Source organism: Petaurus breviceps, unplaced genomic scaffold, assembly GCF_028583685.1.
Source record: "Petaurus breviceps papuanus isolate PSGF00001 unplaced genomic scaffold, PetGlider_PUasm1.0 186, whole genome shotgun sequence".
Lineage (NCBI taxonomy): Eukaryota > Metazoa > Chordata > Mammalia > Diprotodontia > Petauridae > Petaurus > Petaurus breviceps.
This window is the reverse complement of record NW_027185798.1, coordinates 14,677,795-14,704,219: the sequence shown is the minus strand read 5'-3', so window position 1 is coordinate 14,704,219 and position 26,425 is coordinate 14,677,795. Positions and strand designations below refer to the sequence as shown.

The 26,425-nt window shown below is 44.6% G+C and overlaps 1 protein-coding gene across 1 annotated transcript in view; it reads left to right on the top strand.

Moving 5' to 3' along the window:
• The window catches only part of LOC138162044 (S-adenosyl-L-methionine-dependent tRNA 4-demethylwyosine synthase TYW1-like), a 255,701-nt gene that overhangs the window by 108,562 nt on the left and 120,714 nt on the right, over positions 1 to 26,425 (top strand). Inside the window, exons 12-13 of the mRNA XM_069089149.1 lie at positions 613 to 722; positions 14,210 to 14,387. Coding sequence (XP_068945250.1) covers positions 613 to 722; positions 14,210 to 14,387 — 288 coding nt within the window. The remainder of the gene's footprint in view (positions 1 to 612; positions 723 to 14,209; positions 14,388 to 26,425) is intronic.

The following is a 26,425-nucleotide window of genomic DNA, read 5'->3' as shown; positions in this document are numbered from 1 at the left end:
GAGAAGCAGCCTTTGGCTGTGCAGTCGACCTACAAAGGTTGTAGCCCTCCCTTACCAGGCATGCTCTTGTGGGTTTCTTTAGTGGCCATTGTCAGTTTTTGACTCGAAGGTGGGGCATGTAGATTGTGCTAACCCTGGTGAAGTGAAGAGAGAGGTTAGGGGGGAGGGGTGTGTGTGTGTGTGTGTGTGTGTGTGTGTGTGTGTGTGTATTATGAGGTACAGTTTTGAGCCCCATTTTACAGATGAGGAAACTGAGCCAGAGATAGGCATAGAAAGATGAGGAAGTGTCTGAGGCTGGATCTGCATTCTCATTTTCTTGAGTCTAAGCTCAGTGCTCCAGGCATGGGGCTCCTTAGCTTGCAGGATCGTAGTGTTGGGAATCTTCCGGCTGCTGTCTCCCAGCAGGTTCACAGGTTTGTGTGGTGTCCAAGAGTTTGGTAAACACCAGTTTATTAAGCATTCGCTATATAGCCAGCTGAGCTGACCAGTCACAAGCCTCAGGGAGAGACCTCTGTGATTTGGGGGAATGGATTTGCCAGAATCGGAGGGCTGCCCATCATCTTGCTAAATTGTAGAGGAAACCTTTGAGAATTGTGCATCCTCTCTCTGCAGGCACCACACCAATCCAGTAGGCACTGAATGGCGGTGGAAGATGGATCAGCCTGATATGATCTTACAGCAGGCCATCGAAAATCACCAGAACATGATCCGACAGTTTAAAGGTATCAGACCTCCCACTCTAGTGTGTCTGTGAAATGCCCAGGTCTGAACTGTGTTCCCTTTGTGAAATGTTTGGGTGGGAAAGTAAGAAGAATTCTGAAGGCCCCCCCCCCCTCAGTTTCTTTTACTTCCTATCTGACTTTTAGAAAGATGCATCATCAAACAGCTTCTTGTCTTTGATGGGGTTTTCTCCCCCAGCTCCTTGATTACTTGGGGACCTTTTGTGGGTCAGGTTTTCCCTGTGTCCAGACCTGGTGAACATCCTGAGCTGGTGTGCATTTATGAGCGGATGTCATTGGGGGGTGGGGTGGGTCAGGGGGCTGGTGCAGCAATTCAGTGAACAGCAGAACTTGGGCTCCATGCTTTAGTCATCTTGTCTTATTGGGGTTTAGAGGAGCTTGGAGACAGGAACTGTGCAGGCAGAATTGGAGCAGGGAGTTTGAGAAGTTGAGTGTGCAATCTGCACTAGTGGAGGGCATGGCCTCAAGTGGGAGATCCCAGGTTGGTCAGAGGCACCAGGCAAGGTCTTTGCTTCTGATTGTTTCTCAGGTTGAGCCTAGGGTGGCTGCTTTAATGTGTGGCACATGAGATGGGACACCGTCTGCAGGATAGTGTGAGCTTTGTTTCCAGATAATGTTTAGCTCAGAGCCCACCTCTTTTGTAAAAATCATCCAGCTGATTTGATAGGCAGTTGGGAGTGTAAAGGACCCAACACCTTACCCTTTTGTTTTTTGTGTGAGGCATTCAGGGTTAAGTGACTTGCCCAAGGTAACACAGCTAGTTAAGTGTCAAGTGTCTGAGGCCAAATTTGAACTCAGGTCCTCCTGACTCCAGGGCTGGTGTCTATCCACTGAGCCACCTAGCTGCCCTTTGTCTTACTAGTCTTACAAATAAAATCTGACAGCCTGAAAAATTGTTAGGGCCCTCCAGTTATCTGGCAGTGATGCCCTGACTGGCTTTAGTCCCCTGCACAAAGCCAATCTTCACACTTATTCACCATTTCTCTTTTTATCCGAATACTTGTGAGTCACCTGTCTGAATTCAGACACTAAGAAAATGAGGATAGGTTAAGCATCTTCTGTGTGCCAGGCCCTGCGCCCAGACTGCGAGTCCTCCCTTCGGGGGGTTTCTGTTCTACCATTGGGAAGCAACAAGTACATAGAAAACTAAATACAAAATGCACCCAAAGTAAGTCTTTGGAGGATTGGGCAGGTCTGATATGAAGGAAAGTTTGTTAATATTTGGACAGAGGTGCCCTTACTGGAAAGATGGGGCAGTGTGGGGTGGGTACAGGGCAGAAGTGCTTTGGGATGGGGGGGGGCGGGAAGGGCCTAGGGCCCTGACAGCTGCCGACCACAGTGAGACTCTGCTCAGGGCTGGGATTACTGGGCCTGTTTTAGTTTGATTGGCCCTATTATGCCATCGCAGGCCTTGAGAGTTCCCTTTGATGGGGCTCGGACTGCAGAGTTCATGGTAGTGCTCAGGCCTCCTCAGGGGCCAGTCACCCCAATCCCTGACAGTTTCTAGAGGTTCCTTTCAATGTGTTGCCTCTTCCTGTGGTCTGCGTCTTTGAAACCCACTCCCTGCATGACTTCCTTTAGAAGAGCCTCATTCGATGGAGGGCTTAAGTGGCCATGTTTTGTCTTGGTGCATTTAGAATTTGATACTGGGAAAGATTTTAAAAATGATTTAAAGGAACCCCAGATTGTCAGTGAATGAGACACTGATGTGGAAACATTTCAGAAAGGTTAGCGTGCTAAAAAAAAGGAAAGTGTTGTTATTACACTTAATCTTCAGTCAGAAGAGTCACAGAACCTTGATCAGCCCATTTTGCAGGAGCATTGTGAGAATGAGTGGCCCCTTGTTTAGGTTACCGGGTTTGGAGAGAGCCAGAACCTTCTTAGAAGCACTTTTCTGGCCTCATCAGGAGCTGAAATGTGATTTGGGTTTCAGAAATATTCTTTGTTATTTTCCCAGTTAATCTGTGGACTCCATTCCATGCCTAGTTCTTCTCTTGATAGATGGAGCCTGACTCTGGTCTTGTGAGTGTGAGCCCTCAAGACTCCACTCCTCATAAATTGTTTAAGGAGACTTTTGGTGGTGCTCATGAATCATGTGGGGGGAGCATGAATGGCCTTGCTGGCTGACAGGAACCTGCTTTTTGGCCTTGCCTGATTCTGGTGCGCCGAGTGGATTTGAATCTTTGAAGACCAGGCCCCTTTTGGAAGGAAAACAGATTCGTTCTGTTTAATTAATTGCATTTTGATCTCATGTGAAGCTGTTTCATAGGCCTCAGCTTTTTCTGTCTCAACCTTGTTCTCAGTTTTATGAGGCTTTGCATTAACTGCATTCCACTTAGACCGGCATCTCCCTTCCTCCCTTAGAATGGGCTCTGCTCCTGGAGCTCCCTTGGGCCTCCAGGGCCGGTGTGGCCTTATCATGCTTGGTTCTGGCTGCCCTGGCCATGCCAGCCCTGCCCCTCTCAGACCATCAAGTCAAGTTTTATTGAGTGACTACTGTGGTCAGGCCTTCCCTCCCCCGCCCCCTTCCCTGTCCTTTTTGTCATTTGTCTTACCCCCTCCTATGTAAGGTCCTGGAGGGAAGGGTTGGCCTTGTTCACTTGAATAATCTGTATCCTTGTCACTTGGCACAGTGACTGGCACAGAGTGAAGAATGAAAGTGTGTGTGTGCTCTTTCTCTGTCTGTGTCTCTTTCCCCTCTTCCTCCCTTCATCTCCCCCTCCCCTCCCTTCCCCTCTTTCACATACAGGGAGAGCAGCTCCTTAAACTAGGCAGATGGACGCATGATTCTGGTTTTCTTGGGTGTCTCCTGCAGCCCAGGTCTTCCTCCAGCCTGTGTTTGCACAGCCACGAGCTAAGAATGGTTTTTACCTGTTTGAATAGAGTTTTATTGTATTCATGCATGTAAAACCACTCTTTCCAGCCCCATAGGAGGACAGGTGGTAGGCTGGATTTGGCTGCCCCGGGTCTAGCAAGAAATGGATGCTGCTGAACTTCTTTTAGTGAGGAATCGACAGGCATTTATTAAGTGTCTGCTGTGTGTGAGGCGGGATACACTGAGTGTGGGGGATGCAGAGGAAGTCAGAGGTGCCTGCCCAGGACAAGCTCAGGGCCTTCGGCGTTTTCCAGCTTAAGACCTGGGGCCTTTCCTCCTGTATTTGATGTCCACATTTGGCCAGAGTATGTACTTTCTCCTTTGAATAGAGCAGTGGTAACACCAATCTCTCATCTGTCTCTTATAGATATACACATATGTGTGTATGCATGTATATGTGTGTATACATACATGTATACACACATAACACACAACTTTGATAGATGACCCTGGGGAAGGTGACACTAATCCCCAGGGGAATTTTTGCCAGTCTGCTTATGACAAACTATTGTTTTTGGTAAACTTGGTTAGTTGATAACAAAAAAAATGATCCTCTATAAGCCCTTTTAAAGGAAAACATAAATCATCTCTCTTGAGCAGCAATTTAGGAGACTGGCAAATGCCAAGTCCTAGTAAGTTCATATTCAGGGAGTGTTCCTCTTGGCTGAATGCTTGGAAAGAGAATGAGGTTTTCTGCCGAGGCCCTTGGGGGTATCAGCTGGTGTTGGAGATGCAGAGGGCAGTCTCACTGGTCTAAGTGACTCATCTAAAGTCATGCCCTCTGGACCCTGAGAACCTTTACAAGTAATGAAATTGGTCCCAGGGAGTTGTGGGTGTGGTATCTGTCTGTAGGGGGGTCTTTGGTTCTTCCTAATGCTCACCTCTCTGGGTGGTTGGAGAATATCTGGGAAGGGGGTGGCAAGAGAGGATGCTTTCTCCTTGAATTCCTGTAAGAGCAGGACGGGAGCTCATGCAGTCTCCAGCCAGGTTCAGTGCTGCCTAGATGCAGGGGTGAGAACCCCTGGCTTCTTTGTCTTTGCTTGTCATAATAGTCACTCAGACTTGCATGGTCCTTCTTAGAGTCTGCAAAGGCTTTCCTACACCAGCTTTGTGAATTGGGCAGTTTTACACAGTTGGGAAGTGAGTTTCAGGAGAGTAGAAGGTTAATATTCTGTAGCTTGAGCCTCAGGTCTAGACCTTCTGTCTCCACAACCTCCAAGCATCAAGGTTCTAATGGGAAACCAGGCTAAGATTTACTAAGAACCGAGTGTCTTAATTTTCATAATACTGTTTTCATGCAGCTGTAGCTCCATGAAGGTAAAACCTTAGGTGAAATCAAACAAAAGCATAAGTGAATAAGGTTTCTGCAAAGGATTTTTAAAGTATTTGTTGCCTTTTGTCAGAGCAAGGGGTGTATTTATAGGAGGGAACTGTGGATCTAGGAAAGCTTAGGGTAGCATGAGCCTGGAGAAAGGATGGCTTCTAAAAATTCATCTGCCCCTGCAGAATGGGAACTGGATCCTTTTCCTGAATAATTCCCACATGGGAGACAGAGCATTGTCTATGATTCCTTAGTGGGCTCAAAGCAAAGTGATGGTGCTTTGAAAAGGCCTTCTGGGCAACATCAGCATTGCCTAGAACAGAGAGTCTCTTTGGAATGAGCTCCTGTTTATCCACCTGCCAGGGCTCTGCTAGTCTTCTGGTCAGACCAGGGGAGCAAAAAAAGGGCATTGTGGCAGGGCAGGTCATTTACATCTTCAAAACTTAACTCTCACTTTTGAGGACTAAGATGGCTATTTATTTAATACTTTTAAGTTTACTTTGACCTAAAACAGACCAGCATTTTCCGAAGTCGGTCTGATTGCTATGCTAATCACAGCAAATCTTGTTATGAAAGTACCAAAGGGCGAAAGGAAAAACCTAGAAGTGTAAAATGAAACGAATTATTTGTAAGGAGCTAAAGCTCTTCTGGAAAGGTTCCAAAGAAGGACATCATTTCATTCCTGCTGAAGGTGGCCTCGAGTCCTTGGAGACCACTTAGAGCCCTCCCTGGCGTTTGGCTTGTTTTCCTGTGTCTGCCCCAGGCATTACTGGAGACAGGTGATTGTCTGTCATTGGTTTTTAGGGATTCACAAGGGAATGGCATTCCACAGCCTCACTGAGTGAGTTACTCCAGTGGTAATATCCGTTCTTCCTCCATCTAACTCCAGAAATGCTGATCAACCCCACTCTCTAGAAAGTGCCATGCGAGGGACCAGGGATGTACAGCCCTTGCCCTTGAGGAGGGCTGTGATGACTAGCTGTCTGCCCAGCCAGACTGCCTGACCCTCTGAAGCCGGGCTCCCCCATCCACCTCCTACAGAATCTGTTGTCTTGTTTCCTTGGAGAGTGAGTTGCTCTTAAGTTTGCCTGGTACAGTGGGCCTTCTGACGCAGACATGGAGTTAGCCAGTTTGGGTAGAGCCTTAGGGATACATGCCCTCCTCTTCCTGACCCTTTGAGTGGAGTCTCCGCTCCCTCAATACTAATACTAAGAGATGCATTCTTATCAAGGGTAGATTTGGGAACAGGTGTTCTCGACTTGGAAATTCAAGTGCATTTTCCATCAGAAACATTGGTTAGTTGTAGTTGAAATATACTTTCTGGCTTTGGAGAGCTGACTTGGAAAGAGAACCCAATTACCTCCCAGATTTAATTAATGCATCTCTGGAAAAATTCATTCTGTGTTGCAAACAGACTTTAAAAAGAAAAATTCTGCAAGTTGGATATTTCTTGTAATTATTTTTCGGAGGCTTGAAATCAGTTTATTCTTTAGTATTTCCAGTTTTCAGTAATCTCATTCCTTTAGCATTTTTTCTTATCTAATTACAAAAAAATTCCCATTGGCCATCCATCCCTAGGTTGCTGATTCACCTCCCACTCAGGCCTGCCCACCAACCGCTGCTCTGAGTTCTGTTTGTCTTACATGGTATGTTAGCTTTGGTTCACTTTCTGGTGGCTGCATTCTGTCAGGGTCCTGGGCATTGTCCCTTTGTGATTTCTAGTTCCCGCTAGTGGCCAGGTTTGAATGGGTTGCAGTTTGTAGCTGATGCCTGTGGGAGTCTGTGCCACATCAGGCCAGAGGTGATGAGGAGGGTGGACCCTTGCACTACTGCACTGGCTTCTGGCCATCTAAAGACACTTCAGCCCCATTTCCCTCAGTTCACCGATTTCTTAAGATGCCTGATTCTCATGACCTTTACCAGCTTCTTGTTTGTGCATGTGCAAAATTAACTAGGCCCTGCTGTCTAGATGTGGCCCAGAGTGTCTGTGCTAGCTAGCACTGCTCCATGGAAGGCGTTCATCTCCTCATGTGACAGGGCTCTTCTCGCACTGGCGAGTTAAAGTTTTTTATTTAAAAATACCCTTTCAGTACTTTAAGTTTTGTTCTTATTTATACCTTGTGTAGTAAGCGGTTATGAAATGGATGAATCACTGAAGGAAATGATTGATTGAAGATTTCTCATTGTAAACCTTGAGCCATCAAGGAGAAATTGGGGTTCTGTACGAGCGAATGTGGGCAAGCTAGCTGGCACAGTGGACAGACAGAACACCAGGCTTGGAGTTGGGAGGACCTGAGTTCAAATCCAGCCTGAGACACTTAGTAGCTGTGTGACCCCAAGCAAGTCACTTCACCCTGTTTGCTTCAGTTTCCTCACCTGTCAGTGAGTTGGAGAAGGAAATGGCAAACCACTTCAGTATCTCTGCCAAGAAGACTCTAAATGGGGTCATGGAGAGTTGGGCATGACTGAAGTGAATGAACAACACAGGAAAGAATGTGTGTCTTGCTGCCCCAATTGGGTGAAATGAAGTCCTTGTTTCAAGTCTGTAGCCTGGAATTTCGGGTTTATTTTCAGGATCAGAAGGGACCTTTGAGATCATCTAATTTGTGTCTACGATTATCCCTTCTCCTCTCCCCGACTTCCTCCCTGCCTTGGTTTAGCTGGTGAGGAGCCTGAGGCATGTAGTGATTCAGTGATTTACCCAAAGCCACCCAGGTAGTATCAAAAAGGGAATTCGCACTCAGGTCTTCTGCCCTCAGATTCACTGCTCTTCCCAATACTCCATGCTCTCCCTCTATGCTAATGTACTAGGCCATTGTCTTAAGTTTGATTGCATCTGGAACACCCCCATGATGATCTGGTGTCTGCTTTGGGCTACCATCTTGAACAAAATGACAGTTGATTAAAGTTTCTGGGAGGTAACTTTTCCAAAGATAACAATGAAAACATGTTCCTTAATTTTTAACAGATTTTGGTGAAATTTAGTATGGTCTTAGAAGTTTCAAGAGATAAATAGTTTTAGAGGAGGAAATGGTTATTTTGCTATATTAAAAGAAAACATGCATATTGCTGACATCATTTATACTCCTTAAAAAAACCACCCTTTTTTCTGTGGTTCCTGCATGTTGTTTGTCCTTTTAGCCTCTCAGTGGGGACAGGGGACAGAAAGCAGTCTACACCTGCCTCAGGCTGGAGGTCTGGATGGGGGAAGGAGGGAGCAAAGTGCAGTTTGCACCTTTGCAGGATGGATTGCAGAGAGCTGTGCCCACAAGCCCTTGCTTCTTTCTTTTCTGCCAGACTCTCGTGGTGTTTTTTCATCCACAGCTTAAGGTTGAGCGAGAAATGAAGGGATCAAATGAATGGTTCTGACAAGCAGAGTTTGGAGATTGAGGGTAGGTGTGCTGAGGGCTACATGACCAGAAGTTGTTCACTGAAGGAAAAGGGAGTAGATGAAAGAGCACTGAATAAATAAATATTTACATTATTTATTAATAAAAGAATAAAGAAACATACATATTTCCAGACCCTTCTTTTTCTAGAAGCAAATGGTGAACATTCCCGTTAGTTGCATGCATGTCAGCTGTGTAATTCTCTTTGTCCTTTAACCAGCGACGCCGCTTCTGAAGAACTGTGAATTACATTTATAGTGTTATTTGGTGAAGGGAGAGGCTTATTTAAACCTTAGAATAAATTTTAAAAATAGGAATGATATGTACGTTGGGTGTAAATGATAATGCTGGCTGAGCAGTTTTTAAAGGTAGAGTGGAGAATATTTCTGGAGGGGGGACAAAGTTTAGAAGCTTGTAAAAATATTCTCATATATTTAATGAAACACGGTAGGAATCTGGTGAACGTGGTACTGGAAGGAGGCATCTGGGATTAGAGAAGAAATATTAAGTAACAGGTATAAAACACATTGTTTAATTAAGGAGAAAATAATAAATTTTTAGAGCGCAAAACTGTCTGCTTTTAGAAAGTAGTTTGTCAAAAAAAAAACAAAAACCCAAAACCCTCAGCTTTAGGGAAAAGCCTGGAGGTTTTTTGAAAGAGTTTCTTATAAATGACTTGGAAAAAGACATTGCACTGCAAAACACTGCTATACATTTGTTGTTTTAGTTAATCTGTGTAATGTCTCCTAGACTGCCTTCTGTCCCTGTACCTCCAGTTTCAAGGGAATAAGAAGGTGGTCATGTCTTGTCATTGCTTTCCTCTAAGACAGTGAAGAATGCCATGATGCTCAAATCCTTCTGGGCCTGGTTTTTCTAAGGTCAGGGCAGTAAATTCTGGCTATGAGATCTCTTCTGTTGTGCCCGGTAGGCTGTGGACAGTTGTTAATGAGTACTTCTGTCTCAGGGCAATTGGTAGATTAGGGTTTTGTTGACTGAATGCTAAAGGGGACACCTAATTTATTTAATTGATTGAATTTTTTTACCCTTTTTTCTCGTGAATAGTGATTAGATTAGTATTACTTCACTACTCTTTTCAAAGATAAGTAAGGAACAGGAATATACTTTTTCTCAAATGGTGGCTCAACTTGTCTTCATGGGTTTTTTTTTTTTTGTTGTTGAAGTCTTTGCTGTTTTGAAGGCCTTTAGGAGAACTTCCAATTACAAGCCCTTTCACTCATGAGGGTAACCACAGGATGGGAAAATTTGCTCTTCAGTGAAAATGAGCAAATATGATGGGTTTAGATATCGTTATTTGGGGACTTATATGGTTGATCAAGGTTGTTTCTAAATAGTTTATAACTCAACCTTACCGATCAGTGACTGCATCTCAGTTCTTATACACTTAATGAAGCCTTAGAGACCTTGCACCAGCTATAATCAACTCCCTGAAGATAAACCTAATTTTAGAGTTCAGATTGAATCTACCCTCTGCTCATCTGGGGATTGAAGATAATGATACTCTATTATGGCCTTTGAATACTAGGAAATTTTATATCTAATTTTGAGTTGCCTAGGCAACATGAGGTTAGTTAAGGACCAAGTTTCAATCTTGATTTTAAGAACTTAGTTCAGACACACTCCACACAAGTCCTACTCTGATGGCTCATCATGGCATGGAGACCCCTTGTTCTTGAAAATGATGCCAGCGGAGCATGGCTGTGGCGGCTCTCATCAAGCCAAGAAGCCTCTTGGATGAGTGTTACAGATGCTTTGTTCAGGAAGGGAATCAGACGGCAGTGATATCGTGAGCACTGAAGGACATCACCAGAAATGAAATTGACCATATCCCAATGGACAGGAAAAGACTGGCTACTTGTTACTGGGCAGCAGTCACATCAGAATCTGCTGCAGTCTGTGTTCAGCCCACTCATCGACTAGATAGAACCAAGATCAAAAACCAATATTGAATTAACAAACAGGATAAAGAAAAGATATCAGTGGACAAAATAACAGCGACTCCTGACTGAGTTGTGTTAAACAAACTCGACTAAAAAATGGGAAACAGACAGAAGTAAAATCTTTGATTCTATCTCCATTTCTTATTGAAGTTTCAATTCATTAAACATCTATTAAGCCTACTGTGTGCCAGGCACTATGCGAATGAGACCAGAAACTGTGTCAGCCGGCAGATACTTGGTCTTTCTACCAAGTGGAGAGACACATTAACCAACAGTAGCATCATATGGACCTTGAGAAACATTATTGAGGAGAAATGTGTAAGGGAAACAAACCCATGGAAATCTTGGCATGAATCCCCCCTCAGCCAGGATGTCCCTAGAGTGTATAGAGCTAGAAATGGAAAGAGGATTTTCATCAGATGTTAATGTTCACATGTGCTCAGCACTTAGCATGGAACTTCACACATAGTAGGGGCTTTAAAAGTGTGCCAAATTGAACAGAATGTGCCAGAGCCAAGGCAAGTGGAACCATCGCCTTTAGGCCCTGTCACCTTTCTCGTTGATTGTAATGTATCAGAAAAGGACTTTGGGACTTGTTGAAATTGGGAAGAGCAGCTGATCTCACCAAAAACATCCAGAAGAATTTGTGCTGGCAGTGAAACAGTTTTAAAGATACTTTAGGGATGGATTAAAAAAAAAATCTCAGAAGAAGGTTCAGAAAGAATGAAAAAGAAAATAGATGGGATGGTACTTTCTCTACCCCCCCCCCCAAAAAAAAAAAAAAAAAAAGGAACCAAGGCCATCTGGAGACGCTTATACCTTCTTACCGCTGTGAGCTTGGCTGTTTTCACTGAGTGTTAGCCTCCACTGAAGCATAAAACAAAGGAAAACCTTTGCTCTCCTAAGGTGCTTGCCAGGATATCCTGTACAGAGTCCAACTAAAAGGATTATGCCTCTAGTGAAGTTCTCCAAATACTTCTAATTGCAAATGACATTGTACTAATTGTACCAAGCCCTGGATTACTATAAAGCCCCTTTAATGAAGCACTGAGTTATTCAAGATCAATCAGCCAAACAAGCCATACTGAAAAAACCCAGAGCAGATGAAAAATGCAAATCGCCCAGATTACAGTATGTGGTTGGACGGGCCCATGTCTGTCTGTGTGTGTGTCTTGTACAGGCTCTGCAGACAGACAGCGAGCCTGGCCCAGAGTTGACTAGGCCAAGGAGATTCAGATGGAACACATTTGGGAAGCTGGTCCTGAGAAGCTCTTTGTTGCAAGTGGTGCAGTGGAAATGATTCTGGATTTGAAGTCCTAACCCCCTAAGGCTCTGCCTCTGCTATGTCCTAGCTGTGTGACCTTTGGCGATTTACTGAGTGTGTCTTGGCCTCAGTTTCCTCACCTACAGGATGGGGATTTCAACTAGGTGTCCCCTAAGGTCCCTTCCAGCTCCTAATCTTTATGGTCCTGTGGTCCTGGTGCTGCCCTATGCCTGCGATTCTTGGAATGCCTTCATGTAAGACAGTTTACATTGTAGGAGATATCTGGGATTGTGGAGGAAGTAGACTGTGGCATATTCCCCACCATTGACTTGTATAATGATAGTGGAGAAGACCTCACTGCATGGGAGACCTGGACAGAGTAGGGGGAGGAAGCTCTATTCTGATAGAATGAGTGAAGACAAAGTGACTTTCCTTAGGTATGTTCTGACCTCATCCCTACTCAGTGGACCAAGTAAACTTCATTGACTTTTTTTTTTTTTTAAGAGCAGTTGGGGTTAAGTAACTTGCTGAAGGTTACACAGCTGGTTATTTTATGTAGGTGTTAAGTATCTGAGGCTGGAACCGATCCCGGGTCTCCCGACTCCCAGGCCAGCGCTCTTACTCACTATGCCACCTGGCCACCCCTAACTTTTTTTTTTTTTTTTTGCTGCAGTGACTCTTTAATGCCCCTAAGGACAAAATAGAAGCCGCCCAGTTTAGCCTTTAAGCCCTTCTCCCTGGGCTGGGAACCAGCCCATCCTTTCAGGCCCCTCCCACACTCTGCCATACTGCTGAGATGGCCTTTCCTTGCTCTCTAGCCCCAGGCCTCTGTCCTGGCTTCCTCTGGCCCAGAGTGAGCTCCCTTGGGGTCACTGCATCACAGTGTAAGCACCACTTCTTAGGTGGATCATTTCCCCTTTCCTCCCCTGCTCCCCAGTTACCTGAAATTTAACTGTTTTGTATGTATTCTCTGTATACTTATATATTGTTACTTGTGTCCCCTAATAGAAGAGGGTAAGCATGTTGCATGAAGGGATTGTTTGTATTTGTATCCACAGTGCCCGGTACACAGTAGGGGCTTAATAATGCTCTTTGATTGGCTGACAGCAGAGTAAGAACAAGCTTGGCCATTTTTTCAGTGGCTACCCTTTTTGGGGTACAGCATTAAGGTGAAATGGTCCCTACCTTCAGGGAACTTATGTTTTTTGTTTGTTAAAAATCCACTTGGAAATCCAGGTCCTGTCTGGCATTTAAAGTCCCCTGTAGCCTGAGTCCAGCCTCTTTTCCAAGTGTAATACCCATTGTTCAGCTGCACTCAGCTCTGTGTCTGAGTTACACATATGTGTGCATGATCTCCCATCTTCCACCTCTGGGCCTTTGCATAGGCTGTCTGTCCCCTGTACCTGCAGCACATTTCATCCTACACTTGACACTTTGAACTGCATCACCATAGGAAAAAACTGATCCCATCAGCGAATTTTTAAAAAAGATTGTGTTGTAACCCTCCTGGGAATAACCCCTGTGATCCAGAGGGAGTCCAGACAGCATTTCTTCAGAAATCTGTAGGTAATTTTGATCTCAAGTAGATACTTGGTGCAGGAGGAGGAATCTTCAGTTTTAGACTTGCCTGACACTAATTTTCTGCTATCCATAGTTCCTTGTTAAAGATGGAGGCACTTTTTGGAGGCCAGGCAGCAGGCAGTCTCATTTTCCCCCTTCCATCATTCCTGTTACTCTGTCAGCATAATCTTCTTAGAGCACAGTTCTGATCAGTTTTCCTCTTTTGTTCAGCAGCATCCCATTGTCTGCCAAATAAACCTGTATTTAGGTCCAGTGGGTATCTGAGTCGGGGGAGTCATACTCTGAAATTTTATATCAAATAGAGAAGGGATCTATCAAATGGTTTCAGAATTCCCGGAGGCTTGCTAATTGAGAGGTGACTTCTCATGTGGATGGGGAGAAAGGTTTCTTTTCATAGGCACTGGTAAAAAAAAAAATCCTTGGTATTCAAGATTATCTGCTGTGTTCCTTTGGTGGCACTGGTGTCCCTCCCTACAGCTCCCCCTGTAGATTATAAGCTCCTCAAGGTCAAGACTGTCTGTTTTCATCTTTAAATGCCCACTCTTTATCTCTATGCCTTGGCCATAGGGCTAGGGGTTGGTCCTGTGATTTCAGTGTTATAAGAAATTCCCAGGTGAGGGAATGCCCTCTATCATTGCCATTGACAGCTTTTCTGCAATTTGCTTCGAGCCCTGAGATGATTAGTAATTTGCTCAAGTTCAAAGGGCTCTGAGGCCAGCCCTCTGTCCTCTACTACACACAGTCTTGTTCATAATAAATGTTCATTGAGTATGGCTGGGAGAGCTTTTCCTTCTGATAGAAAAACAGCATTTTGGAAGATATAGCCTCTTAGAAAATCAGGGACTGGCCATATTGCTTAATTTAATCAATCAATAGTTAAACTAAGGAGCAATCATTGACATTTTTCTGAATCAAAGAAAACTTTTCTCTTTCTCCTGTGATTGCTTCTACCACCTCTTCCTTGTGATATCCAGAATCCGTGGGCAGTCCCTCCTCCTTGTCTGATCCAGTTAGGAAGTGACAAGAAGTCTTTGGTTTCCATCTACCCTTTTGGGTCATTTTCCTTGTCTCCCTTTCCCAGGAGTTCCCGGTGTGAAAACCAGTCGTTTGGAGGAAGGTCTGCAGGTGAAACATTGTGCCTTGTCGCTTGTAGGAGAGCCCATCATGTACCCAGAAATCAACCGCTTCCTGAAACTGCTACACCAGCATAGAATTTCCAGCTTCCTTGTCACCAATGCCCAGTTTCCCATGGAGATCAGGTGAGGGGTGTTTGGGATGGTGATTTTTCAGGCTCCTTAGGCCTAGCCAGACTTGCCAATCAAATCTGATGTCCAAACTCTGATTAAGCTGTATGGAATCTGTGAGAGAATGACCACTGATCTCTTTCCTTTCCTTTTTTTTTTTTTTATAACTTAAAGATTTATTGATTTGTTTTCTTCATCACTGCCATTTTCAAGTTGGCTTCCTGTCCCTCCCTCTAATAAGCCTTCCCTTTTCACAGGGAAAAGAATTAAAATAAAACCTCTTGATAGAGTGATGTCCCTGTCTCCTGGCATATGCAGCATTCAGATCCATAGGCTACTCCCCATCCATTCATAATCTCCTTGATGCTGCCTCCCCACCCTCCAGGGAAGGAAAGCAGAGAGGTGCCATTTTTTAGCTTTTTGCTGGTGTCCAGATTGGCCATTTTAATTACAACAGAGTTTGCCTTCATTTTAATGTTCTTTTCATTTATATTATAGTCATTGTATATGTGCATTTGTATATATGATTCATATATATAAATTTTTCTGGCTTCAGTAACCAATTAATTTTTCTTGTCATTATGTGACTTACTTGCCCCATAATCTCCATTTACCCACTCAAATCTGGTTGCTTTTCCCACCTTGCCCTAATTTCAGAGTGACGAAGGATTAGAATCCCTCCAAAAACTATAGTAGTGACTTATATTATATTATCAGCTTAGCAGGTTCTAGCATACACTCTGTTCCTGGTTCTGTTATGTCTGGTGTATGCGAATATTTTAACCTCCATTTCCTAGACCAAAAAAAAAATCAATATGTTATATACCACTGAATGTCTCCTACTCTGGGAGAATTAGAATCTTGTTACGATTGAATGAATGAATGAAGCATTTATTAAGCGCTTCCTGTGTGCAAAGTGCTGTTATGGAATAAAGAGCCATCCAGTAGAATCAGCTTCACCCGTCCTTTGCCAGTTGTCGTATTTGCCCATAAAATGTCTTATCTGTTAAAAAAAAAAAAATTAAACTTTCTCTCTAAGAGCGATACTTCTTGATGGTTTTAAAGAAGAGCTTTTAACCAACCACTCCTTTATGCTGTTTGGTCAGTTTATAATTAAGCTAGCTCTGATAATCTCTGTTTGACTGTCTCTGTAATGCAGCTACAGTTATGGTTATGTTACCGTAAAAGAGGCAGCTGCCCAAAGTCTGAAAACAGTGGCTTTTTGTAAATACACAAAATGACCACTTTTTGTACACATTTCTTGAAATCAGTAAATGCATTTTGTAAAACTGACTGCAAGAGCAGTTTGACTCCTTGAAACATGATTTATTCTTTTAATATTTAGGGGACTGGTAGACAAATGATTTTTATAAGCAGGAGCAGTATGCTCTAACAGAACAATGTGAGGCTGATTTTAAATTTAATGAAAGATTTTTTTTTTGGCTGGGGGGAGGTCCGGGCCTGTGATTTTATTGGTGTAGACACCCCCTCCTGATGCTGATAGGCAGCCAGTGATAAATTAGTTCATTGAATTTATGGCATTAAGCCCAAAGTTTCTGCTCTTTGGATTCTCAGGAAACTGGCTAGACATGGCCCAAATAAGGGTGGAAAGACTCGCTTCAGCAGCATGCAGAAAACAGCCTGGGCTGTGGGTCTTAATGAGTGTTTCTATTAAACTGAATGTGCCCGTTCATCGGCTCTTGGAGTCCTGCTCCGTGCTGCTGTTGTAAAATTCCGTAGGGCAGCCCTCCCAGTAGCTAGTATAAAGGCTAATTAGTGTTCAGTGCCAGCACAAGCCCCTTCATGCAGTTAGGGATTCTGGTGCCTTTTTGGGGTCGCTTATTTGTGGATGTGATTGAGAGAACTTTCTTGTGGTAACCAGCTGTGTTATGTGGCATGTTGTTTTTTTTAATGTGTGTTTTAAAAAATATTCACATTTTTTGGAGGGGGAGGGGAGTCTTGTATGAAGTAATTCTCGTAATTCTTTTACAAGTTTCTTGGGGAGCTCAGACGAGTTCCAGCAAGGTAGAGCTGTGGAAAGGGAACCAGCTCTTCCCATTTGGGGGCATCGTCTTCTAGGTTTTCGGGGTGACTTCTTCAGAGGCCTGACCTGTTCACTGGGATGGGGGAAAGGGAGTAATATTGGGTCCACTAATTGGCACCTCCATAGGCCCACAGTCAGAAAGAGGAAAGGCTTGGTCACATTATACTTATTAAGTGTGACCCAAAATATGCTCTAGGACTTTGGCAAGCATAGCGTAGGGAGAGGAGAGTTTTGTAGGCTTCTAACACTTGTGAGTTGATGTGGTCCAAAGTGATTTACTTTATTCCAGCTTTGGTTAAGTCATAGTGGCATGGGACCACAACTTCTGTGGGCCTCAATTTCCTCCTCTTGTGGGGGGTATTAATCTGGGGTCTGTGACGTGTTTAATGTTTTCGTAGCTGTATCTTAATAGACTTGCTTTCCTTTGTAATCTCCTGCATTTGATTTTGTGCATGTAAGGGGTCCCCAGGGCTTTGCCAGCCTGGCAGTAGGGTCTGTGACACAAGAAGGGTTGAGATCCCCTGCATGGGAGGTGATGAGGTTGAGCTAGGTGGGTCCCAAGCCTCCTTCCAGGTCTGGATTCTGTCTTCCTGAGAAGTGGATACCCTGGCTGACATGTGGGTTCATGGAGCAGACAGTGGTAGTTGAGTCCCTCTGTCTTGTGTTTCCTTGTCTGTGGGAGCCCCTGCCTGCTGTGGCTCCTCCTTCTAGCCAAGCTTTTCCCTCTGCAATTTGAACTCAAACCCAGAAATTTTCTCTGAGGGATTATTGCCTGAAAGAATGCCTGAGGCAGGTGTGGAGGAGTGTGCCCATTGGCCTAGAGGCAGGGGCTGCTGAGGATGTTCTTACTCTCTTTTGGGCAGATGTTTTGGGGCACTGTGGTCTGCCTGGGCAGTTAGAAATGAGTCCTGACCCCAGAGAGAGGTCTTGGTGTCCACCTGGCAGTGGGCAGGAGCAGACAGGAGCTCTTTCTTTTTTGAGGGAGGAACTTGGCACATGTTAGGCTGCTTGGGATGGGGGCCTTCATGGCTAATTGAGTCCCTGGGAGATTTTATTTTTATTCGCTTTTTTTTAAAGTAGTATTTGATGCCTTTCATTTTTATCTCCTTATCATTTCTTATCAGTCTTCTCTCCTTCTCTGTTCTATGGAACCTGGCCTGGAAACAGATAAGCTAAAGCATTGACTTAGAGCCTGTGCCTGTCCCTCCCCATTAGAATGGGGGCCCCTTAAGGACAGGGGCTATATCCTGGGGCCTCGAAAAATGCCTGGCACACTGTAGGTGCCTAATAAATGCATGTTTATTGACTGACTGACTTTGGTACCCAGAAATTGATCCTTGCTATGAACTGGCTGCCTTGTGGTATTGTTTTTATTTACTTTATTATAATCATCATGAGCACTGCCCTCCTGCTTCTGCTTAACTTTTCTCTTTAGAAGTCAATGCCCTTAGCATCTTTTGTTTTACTTCACCTGCCTCCTCCTCCTTCCACAGAGCAGTTTTTGTCATACAAACAATGAAGGTGAAAACAATTCAGCAGAACTAACCCACACTCTGAAAAAGCCTGACATTGTATGAAATGTTGTACCCTGGTAGTTCCCACTTCTGTAAAAAGGGGCAGGCTGTGCCATCTCCTCCCTCTTCTTCAGGGCCAAGATTTTTCTTTCTTACTGATCAGCATGCACTTTGGGTCTCCATGTTGCTGCTTTTCCCATTTACAGTGTTTATTCACTAGCTTCTGTGTGTTCTTTTCTGCATCTGTTCTATACAAGTCTTCTCAGGCTTCTCTGACTCCCTCTGGGGTTTGGTTTTTATGGCACAGTGGTCTCCCTCTGCTGGAGTCCGGATGCCTACCTCCTATTTGTCTTCTCTCCTTCTGTACTTGATACCTCTTGAAATCGATATTATGTAATCCAAATGATCCATTTTACATACATTATGTGATTTTTACACAGTACCTCAGCACTAATGGAAATGCAGAGGTAAATCAGACATGTTAAATCTATTCACATGTGTAGCTCTCCATACATAGCTTAAGAACCAAATTGTATGGAATAGTGGTTTACCATGTCTATTTCCTGTTTTTGTATGTCCAAATGTTTGCTTTTGATGAACTTGAATGAAATGCACAGTGCATAAGATTTTTAAAATGCCTAGACCAAAATTGAAGCAACTCTTTGGCCTTCTTCTCACATGTTCTTCCCCCAGTGTGCCCAGGTTTTTGTGTTAACTTCACAGATGAGTCAGAGATTGTGAGGTTTCTATCCCGGTAGCTTGGATTTTAATTACCAAAGTTCTCTGCTGTGTTTTGGAGCTCTTGATGACTCTGGGTTGCGTTGGTTAGGCTAATATTATATGCTGACGAGTGGCTCTGAAACTTGCCTAAACCATGCTTAGATAAATCTTGCTTTTCCCTTAGGACCACTCACTCTGCCTTTAACTGCAGGAAGCCCCCGGTTTGTCCCACATTCCACGGCTGTTTTATCGAGCTTAAAATATTGGGCCATTTCCTGCCTATCTGAATTGACTGGATTGAAGGTGTATGAAAATCTGGTTTGTCCAGAGAAAGGACTTGACCCCTTTTCTGAGCATTTAAATACAGTGCAGCAAGACTTCTGTAGCTCGTGGGGGTGCAGAACAGAGATGGCCTGCCGAGTGAGTTAACTTAGCTAGATAAGTGGTCCGAATAACCTGGAGATCTGAGATCTGAATGAGCAGTGGCAGCCCGGCTAGAAGCTCAGTTGTAAGGTTTATGAGGCTTTTCCCTGAAAGATTACGGTCTGATTGAACAAGCCTGGTTGTATAGTTTAAAGCCTGAGGTCATGGAATGGTTGACTCCTGAGGATGTGGAAAATGAAAATCAGCCCATGGGCTCCTGGGATCATCCTTGGAGCCAGAGAGCATGGCTCCCTGAGGTTGATCTCTGTGTGGTGTGGAAGGGGCAGCCAGCAGGCAGAAGAGCTGTCACGGGCAGGGCATTGTCTCCATCACCATCCACAAGTGCTACTCGGTGCCAGGCACCTGAGGCCAGAGTGTCCTTATCTGTAGAGGGAAGGGGTTGGGTCAGATGGTTCCTAAGGTTCCTTTCAGATCTGACACTCAGAGCTGTATGTATAATTTGCTATTACTTTGTTCTCTCAGAGAGGTGAGAGGTGTGGGAGGGCCCAGAGTCACAGAGTCCCACCTTTGGGGACTCCTGAGGTGGCAGTCCCTTCCTGCCAGAGTCCTGGTGCGCTCTCCCTGAGAGTCAATAGGAGGAGGACATTCTCTTCTGCTAAGGGGCGGTCCTCATCCCACCAGCCAGTTGGGCTGCTAGAATCTATGGCAGTCATCCAAAGACTCAATCATGCTGCATGCCCTGGGGCATTTATTTTTCCCAGTAACTCAGCTGGCAAATAGTTGGGGCTGAGGGATGGCTCAGAAATGAGGCCCCTCCAGCTACATCACTTTGTCAGAGAATCCACAGGAAGGGCTGGGGAGGAACCTTCGCCATGGTCTGTTCTGGCCTTCTTCTTTGACAGGTGAGCCAGCGGAGACTTGGAGTGCCCTGTCCCCTCTAAGTGACCAGCAGGACCAGGATTTCAGCCGAAATCCTTTGGGTCCAATTCCTCTGCTTCATTACTGCTGTAGGTCCATGGTCAAATGGCACCATGCATGAAATAACTTGTCTCCACAGTTACAAACAAACTGGGAGCAAAATCTCCACATAAAACCTGTATTCTGTTTAGAAAGAATAAAGTCAAGTACAAATGAAGAGTAACTGAAAGTTGTTCATCCTGTGCCCCCCGTCGTGTTTGCACTTGCCGTTTGGTCATTGTCCTTCACTGATTTCTCTGTGGGGGCACTGGTGTCACCTCTGGGACCCTGCTCCCATGTCCTTGTGGCATGGAAGCGATGTTCCCTCTCGGAGGCTCTTACACAGAGTGCACTTGCTGTGGTGGATCCTGCCAGGCTGGTTAAGGTTTCCATAATGATCCCTGTCCAGTGGCCTCCTGTCCAAAGCCACGTGGCCCAGTTTGCATTGGTTTATCAGTCTGGCTGCTCTATGGTGAAGTTTTTGGCCATAAGGAATCTGGAAGAATATCCCACTAAGTTTTAGAGGGGTCATGTTCTGTGTTGGTGGAGGGAGTATCCACACCAAAGAAATCACAGCTCCCTGAAGTACTGATTATGCATCCTGAAGTGATGGCGGCACATGTAGGCAGTGTGTCTTCTCTTCCGCTCTCCCTCTGAGGCCGCTCAACAAGAGCTCCCTTGCTGTCCCTCAGATGCCTTCTGCCACTGTCCCCAGCAGCCTTGAACCCTGTGTGTCAGCCACCTCCTTCTCCAGGATCCTCTCTTCTCTCTAGGTTTCCAGACACCGTTCTCTCCTGGTTCTCCTTCTTCCTGTCTCACTGTTCCTGCCCTGTCTCCTTTTCCAGTTTACACCCACCTGACCATGGGTGATGCCCAAGGCTCTGTCCTGGTCCCGCTTCTCTTCTCCCTCTCTAGTATTTTGCTCGGATCAATGATCATCTCTGTGATGATGGCCTTCAGATCTCCTCATCCATCCCCTTAACCTTGCTTTCAGCATCCAGGCTTACATCTCCAGCTGTCTAGTACATGTTTCACTGGATGCCCCATTGACATCTTAAACTTGGCATGTCCAAAACACCAAGCTCACGGTTTTTCCTTCTGTGTCCTGCCTTCTTCCTAAGGTCCCTATAACTGTCTAGGACACTCCAGTCTCCCAGCTTAGGATCATCCTCTGCTCCTCACTCTCCCTCTCTCCCTCTAGCCAAGTCCTTTTGATTCTGCCTTTGTAACCTCCCTCATGTACTCCCGCCTTTGTTCTTCTGACACAGCCACCCTCTTGGTGCAGACTTCCATCCCCCCACATCTGGACTATTGCAGTAGCCTGCTGGGGGGGGGGTCTGCCTGCCTTGAGTCTTCCCCCACTTTCCCCACATGCTTCTTTTAGCTGTCAAATTGATCTTCCTAAAGCACATCACCCCTGAATCCCCTGCCCCCCATTAAGTAAACTCCATTGGCCCCATCACCTCCATGGTCAAATAGAAAATCCGCTGGTGTTTAAGGCCCTTTATATTCTGTTCCCTTCTGGCCTTTCAGATCCTGTGATCCAGAGACTCTGGCTTCCTTGCTGTTTCTCTCGTGTGACCTTCCATCTCCTGATTCTGCGCATTTTCTCTGGCTGCCCCGCATGCCCAGATCATTCTCCTCCCTCGTCTTCACCTCTGAGCTTCCCTGGCTGCCTCCAAGTCTTCATGAAATCTCCTCTTCGATGAGAAGCCTTTCCCAGACCTCCCCCAGCGCTTGTGCCGTATCTCTGCTGTTCGTTTCTTATTTATCCGGTGCTTGGCTCGCTTGTATGTGGTTTGCATCCTGTCTCCTCCATGGGGCTGGGACCTCCTTGAGGGCAGGGGCTGCTTTTTGCTTTCCTTTGTGTCCCCAGTTCTCAGTCCAGTGGCTGGCACACAGTAGGTGCTTAATAAATTCTTACGGACCTGGCTGCACTTCCTCACCTCACATTGCATCACTTTGCTTGGTTTTCCACATCTCACTATGTTCTTCATATGGGCCATTTTCATGGCGTGTCATTAGTGCGTTGTCTGAATAGATCATGATTTATTTAAGCATCATCTGCTTGTTGGTTGCATCAATAGAGCACACTTCTTATGTGCCAGGCTCAGTGCTAAGTGCTGGGCATATGAAGAAAGGCAGAAGATGGCCCTTGCCTGCTCTCAGGGAGCTTCCATCCTAGTGGGAGAAGGAAGCAGATAGGGGAGGGCTGGAGCAGGGCAGGGAACGTATGCAGCAGTATGGCCTGGAGAATGTCCAGAAGTCGTGAGGGGGCCCAGTTCCGGGAAGAATAAGAAACGAAGGCTCAGCTCCACCCCTCAGAGCCTGGCGTGCCAGACTCAGAAGCTAGGACTTCACTGGTAGGGATGGGGAAGGTGGGGCTGGGCTGGAATATGGGAGGTGGGAGGTGGGGGTGGCTAGGAAGTTGTGTCCAGTTTTTCACTATTGCAGATAATGTGATTGTGACTAAATTTTGGTGCACATAGGTCCTTTTTTCCTTTTAACTATATCCTTGGTGTGTGGGGATTAAAAATGTCCAACCCACAATAAGAGACTGAGGCAGAGCTCTGAGCCAATGGCGCTTTATTAAAGGGTCCATGGTCTTCTCTAATGAAGTGGACTATAGATCTTCCTCATGATCTGAGATGCCCCTTTCTTCCAGGACCTTGCATTTATGGAATTTTATACCCAAATATGCAAAAGAGCCATGGTAAAATACAGACTCTCATTGGTTGACAGACCTTGCTGTTGAGGGCCAAAAATGACATGTTAGCAGGGGTGTCATGGATTAGGTGAAGCATGGGGCATCCCCACTGACTAAGTGGTCGTAAGATGGTCACCTGCTCATGTTGGACAAGAGAATGGTCCAGAGGTACAAAAATAAGTTGGAGGACTTTCCGTGTAATTGAGTCACCCTGGACTTGGTCACCATGACAGGGAAAAACAAGCTAGCTTCCTATGATTACACAAGCGATTTTACAATCTGCAGCTCACAATTCTGGGACCTAATGTACAGAACTTATAATCACTGCCCCCATGGAATTGATAGATGCTGATTAGAACAGAGTAGGACAACAAATAAATGATTTCTCACAGGCCTATCTTCCCAATTGCTGGGTCAAAGGGGATCATCCCTTTTGTTGCTATTGTTGTGTATTGCCAATGGTTCTCCAAAGAGGTTGTTCCTATCTATAAGAAGTAGCCGCAATGATGGAACAGAGTGCCTGTTTGCTAACAGCCCCGTCACTATGGGATTTAATAATTTTAAAGCAGTTTTTGCCAATTTGGGCAAAGGGGGAAGTATTTTATTACTTTTTAAAAACACGAATTTCTTGATGTTGTGGATCTTTCTAGCACCCTGATTTACCAGGTTTCTTTTGATTAAAAAAACACCACCACAAAACTCAACTCCTTTGCCTTTTGTGGATATAAAGCAACCAGTGCAGAAGAGTTGCAAAAAACCACTGTGGAAACCTATGGTATCTTTCCTCAAAAAAATGAGGATATGGTTTTTTAAGCAGGGTAATTTACTTTTACTGTGATGAATACAGTAAGGGCCCCTTAAATTGTATTTATTAATATAGTTATTGAATGCTTCCTCAGCAATGTGGGCCTTTTAATATTTATTTTATTTATAAAGGGGGAGAAATTTTGGATCATGTTTTCATAGTTCATGTCAGGTAAGTGACTACATATGGTACATGTGTGGATAGTGTGTGGTGTGTACATGTGTACACATGCATAAATGTATTTTGGTGATGGCACCTGTTGTCATTTTAGTCAATTATTATTATTATTATTTTGCTTTTTGGAGGGCAATTGGGGTCAAGTGACTTGCCCAAGGTCACATGGCTAGTTTTTGTGTTAAGTGTCTGAGGCCGGATCTGAACCCAGGTCCTCCGGATTCCAGGGCCGGTGCTTTATTCACTGTGCCACCTAGTCGCCCCCCATTTTAGTCAATTCTTATCCTTTTGATTTTTCACCATTCCCTTTTACTTGGAAAAAGCCTGACAGGCCTGTGATCACTTCTAAGAAGGAGCCTTATCAGATTGGGAGGGAGCCTGGAGACCCACGGCCCCAAAGATCTGTTGCTATTCAGGGCCATGCTCCATGATAACTTTCGGAAGCTGCCTACCCATCTGAAAGGTGTCTTTGCTGCAAGCCTTCCTCAGCTAATATTTGACGAGTTTTCATCTCAGAAATGTCAATAGGACTAGGAAAACAGTAAAGGGCAAGGAGTCTTTCAGATTTTTCTCTCTTTTCTTTGTGACCCGATTTTAAAGAGGTAATATAATTGAATGTGTAGACTGCTGAACTTGAAGTCAGAAGACCGGGTTCAATTCAGTGAAATTTAGTAAACATTTATTAAGTGCCTACTATGTGCTAAGGCCTGAGGATACAAATAAGAAAAAAAAAGATTGTTCCTTCCCTTAAGGGGCTTGTGTTCTAAGAGAGTACACAAAAATAGTCTGACCAAAGGGAGGTGGGCCATGAGGGGAAGGATGTTCCTCAGAGACCAGGCCGAGCAGAGCTGCTGATGGGAAGTGGAGGGGCCTCTCTAAAGGAAGGCTTTGGGAGGGGCTGATGCTGCCTCCTTCAGCCTTCTCATCAGAGGGGAGAGGCAGCCCAGAGAGTTGGAGAGGGAAAGGTTAAAGTTCTTCCTCTGCCACTTATTCACTGTGTGGCCACGAGCACGGCTTCCAGCCCCTTGGAGCCTTGCTGTCTCCATCTGTACGTTGTGACAGACTTGACCCTCTATCATTATGGTGATAACCAAATGAGACAGGATGGGGAAAATACTCCCTAACCCATGTGGCCATAGAGAACTATCACCCATCCATCCTCATTGTCATGTCATCGTGTCACCACCTGCAGCAGCAGCAGCAGCAGCAGCAGCAGCAGCTTTGTCCCCAGCAAGGGCATAGTTGGTTTTTAACTTCAGTTCCTTATGTCAAGGAGAGCTGTTTATCCCATAGTCTCTTTATGTTATTATTACCCAGAACAGTAGCGTGGATGTGCTTTAGGCTGAGCTAGCACTCAGAGGTACGCTCTCTGAAGATCAGCCTTTTGTATTCTGTACCAAAAGTATCTTTTGCATCCTTAAAAAAAATTAAAATTATTTTTCAGTGAATAAAAATCTATTTTCTTTCCCTCTCACTCTTCTCCTTGCTTTATTTTTTAAAAAATATATTTATTATTTATTTTAAGCATTTTTAAAAGACAAATTTGAGTTCCAAATTCTCTCCCTCCTCCCCACCCCCACACACTGAGAAGGCAAACAATATATTTCCAAAACCATTTCACATAAAAAGCAAAAAAATACAGTGAGGAAATTATACTCCAATTTCCACTCAAGAATTCAATTAGCTCTCTCTCTAGAGGCGGAGATAATTTTTTTTCATCATGAGTCCTTTAGAATTGTCTTGGATCAATATATTGATCAGAGTAGCCAAGTCTTTTGCAGTTGATCATCACAACATTGCTGTTCCTGTGCACAATCATCTCTAGGTTCTTCTCCTTTCACTTTGCATCAGTCCATATAGGTCTTGCCTTGCTTTTCTGAGACCATCCTGCTCATCACTCCCCCTACCCCCATTTATTTATTTTTAGTTTTCAACATTCACTTTTATAAGATTTTTAATTCTAAATTTTTCCCTTCCCCTCCCTCCCTCTTCCCCAAGACGGCATGCAGTCTGATATAGGCTAATACATGTACTATCATAGTAAACATATTTCCACATTAGTCATGTTGTGAAAGAAGAATCAGAACGAAAAAAAGAGAGAAAAAATAATATCCTTTGATCTATATTCAGACTCCATAGTTCTTTCTCTGGGTGTGGATAGCATTTTCTATCATGAGTTTTTGGAATTGTCTTGGATCATTGCATTGTTCAGAAGAGCTAAGTCTAACAGTGGTCATCACACAATGTGGCTGTTACCAGTGTTCTCTTGGTTCTACTCACTTTACTCATGTTCATATAAGTCTTTCCAGATTTTTCTGAAATCTTTCTGCTCACCATTTCTTTCTTTTTTTTTTTTTTTTTGCCTTTTGGAGGGCAATTGGGATTAAGTAACTTGCCCAAGGTTACACGGCTAGTTTTTTTGTGTGGGTGTTAAGTGTCTCAGGCTGGAACTGAACTTGGGTCCTCCTGACTCTGGGGCTGGCGCTTTACTCATTGCGCCACCTAGCTGCCCCTGCTCACCATTTCTTATGGAACAATACTATTCCATTACATTTGTATACCACAACTTCTTTAGCCATTTCCCAAATGATGGGCATCCCCTCCAATGTCCAGTTCTTTGCCACCATGAAAGGAGCTGCTATAAAATTTTCGTCCATATAGCTTATTTTCCTTCTTGTTTGATCTTTTTTTTGGTGTGTAGACCTAGTAGTGGTATTGCTGGATATGCCCAGTTTTGTAACCCTTTGG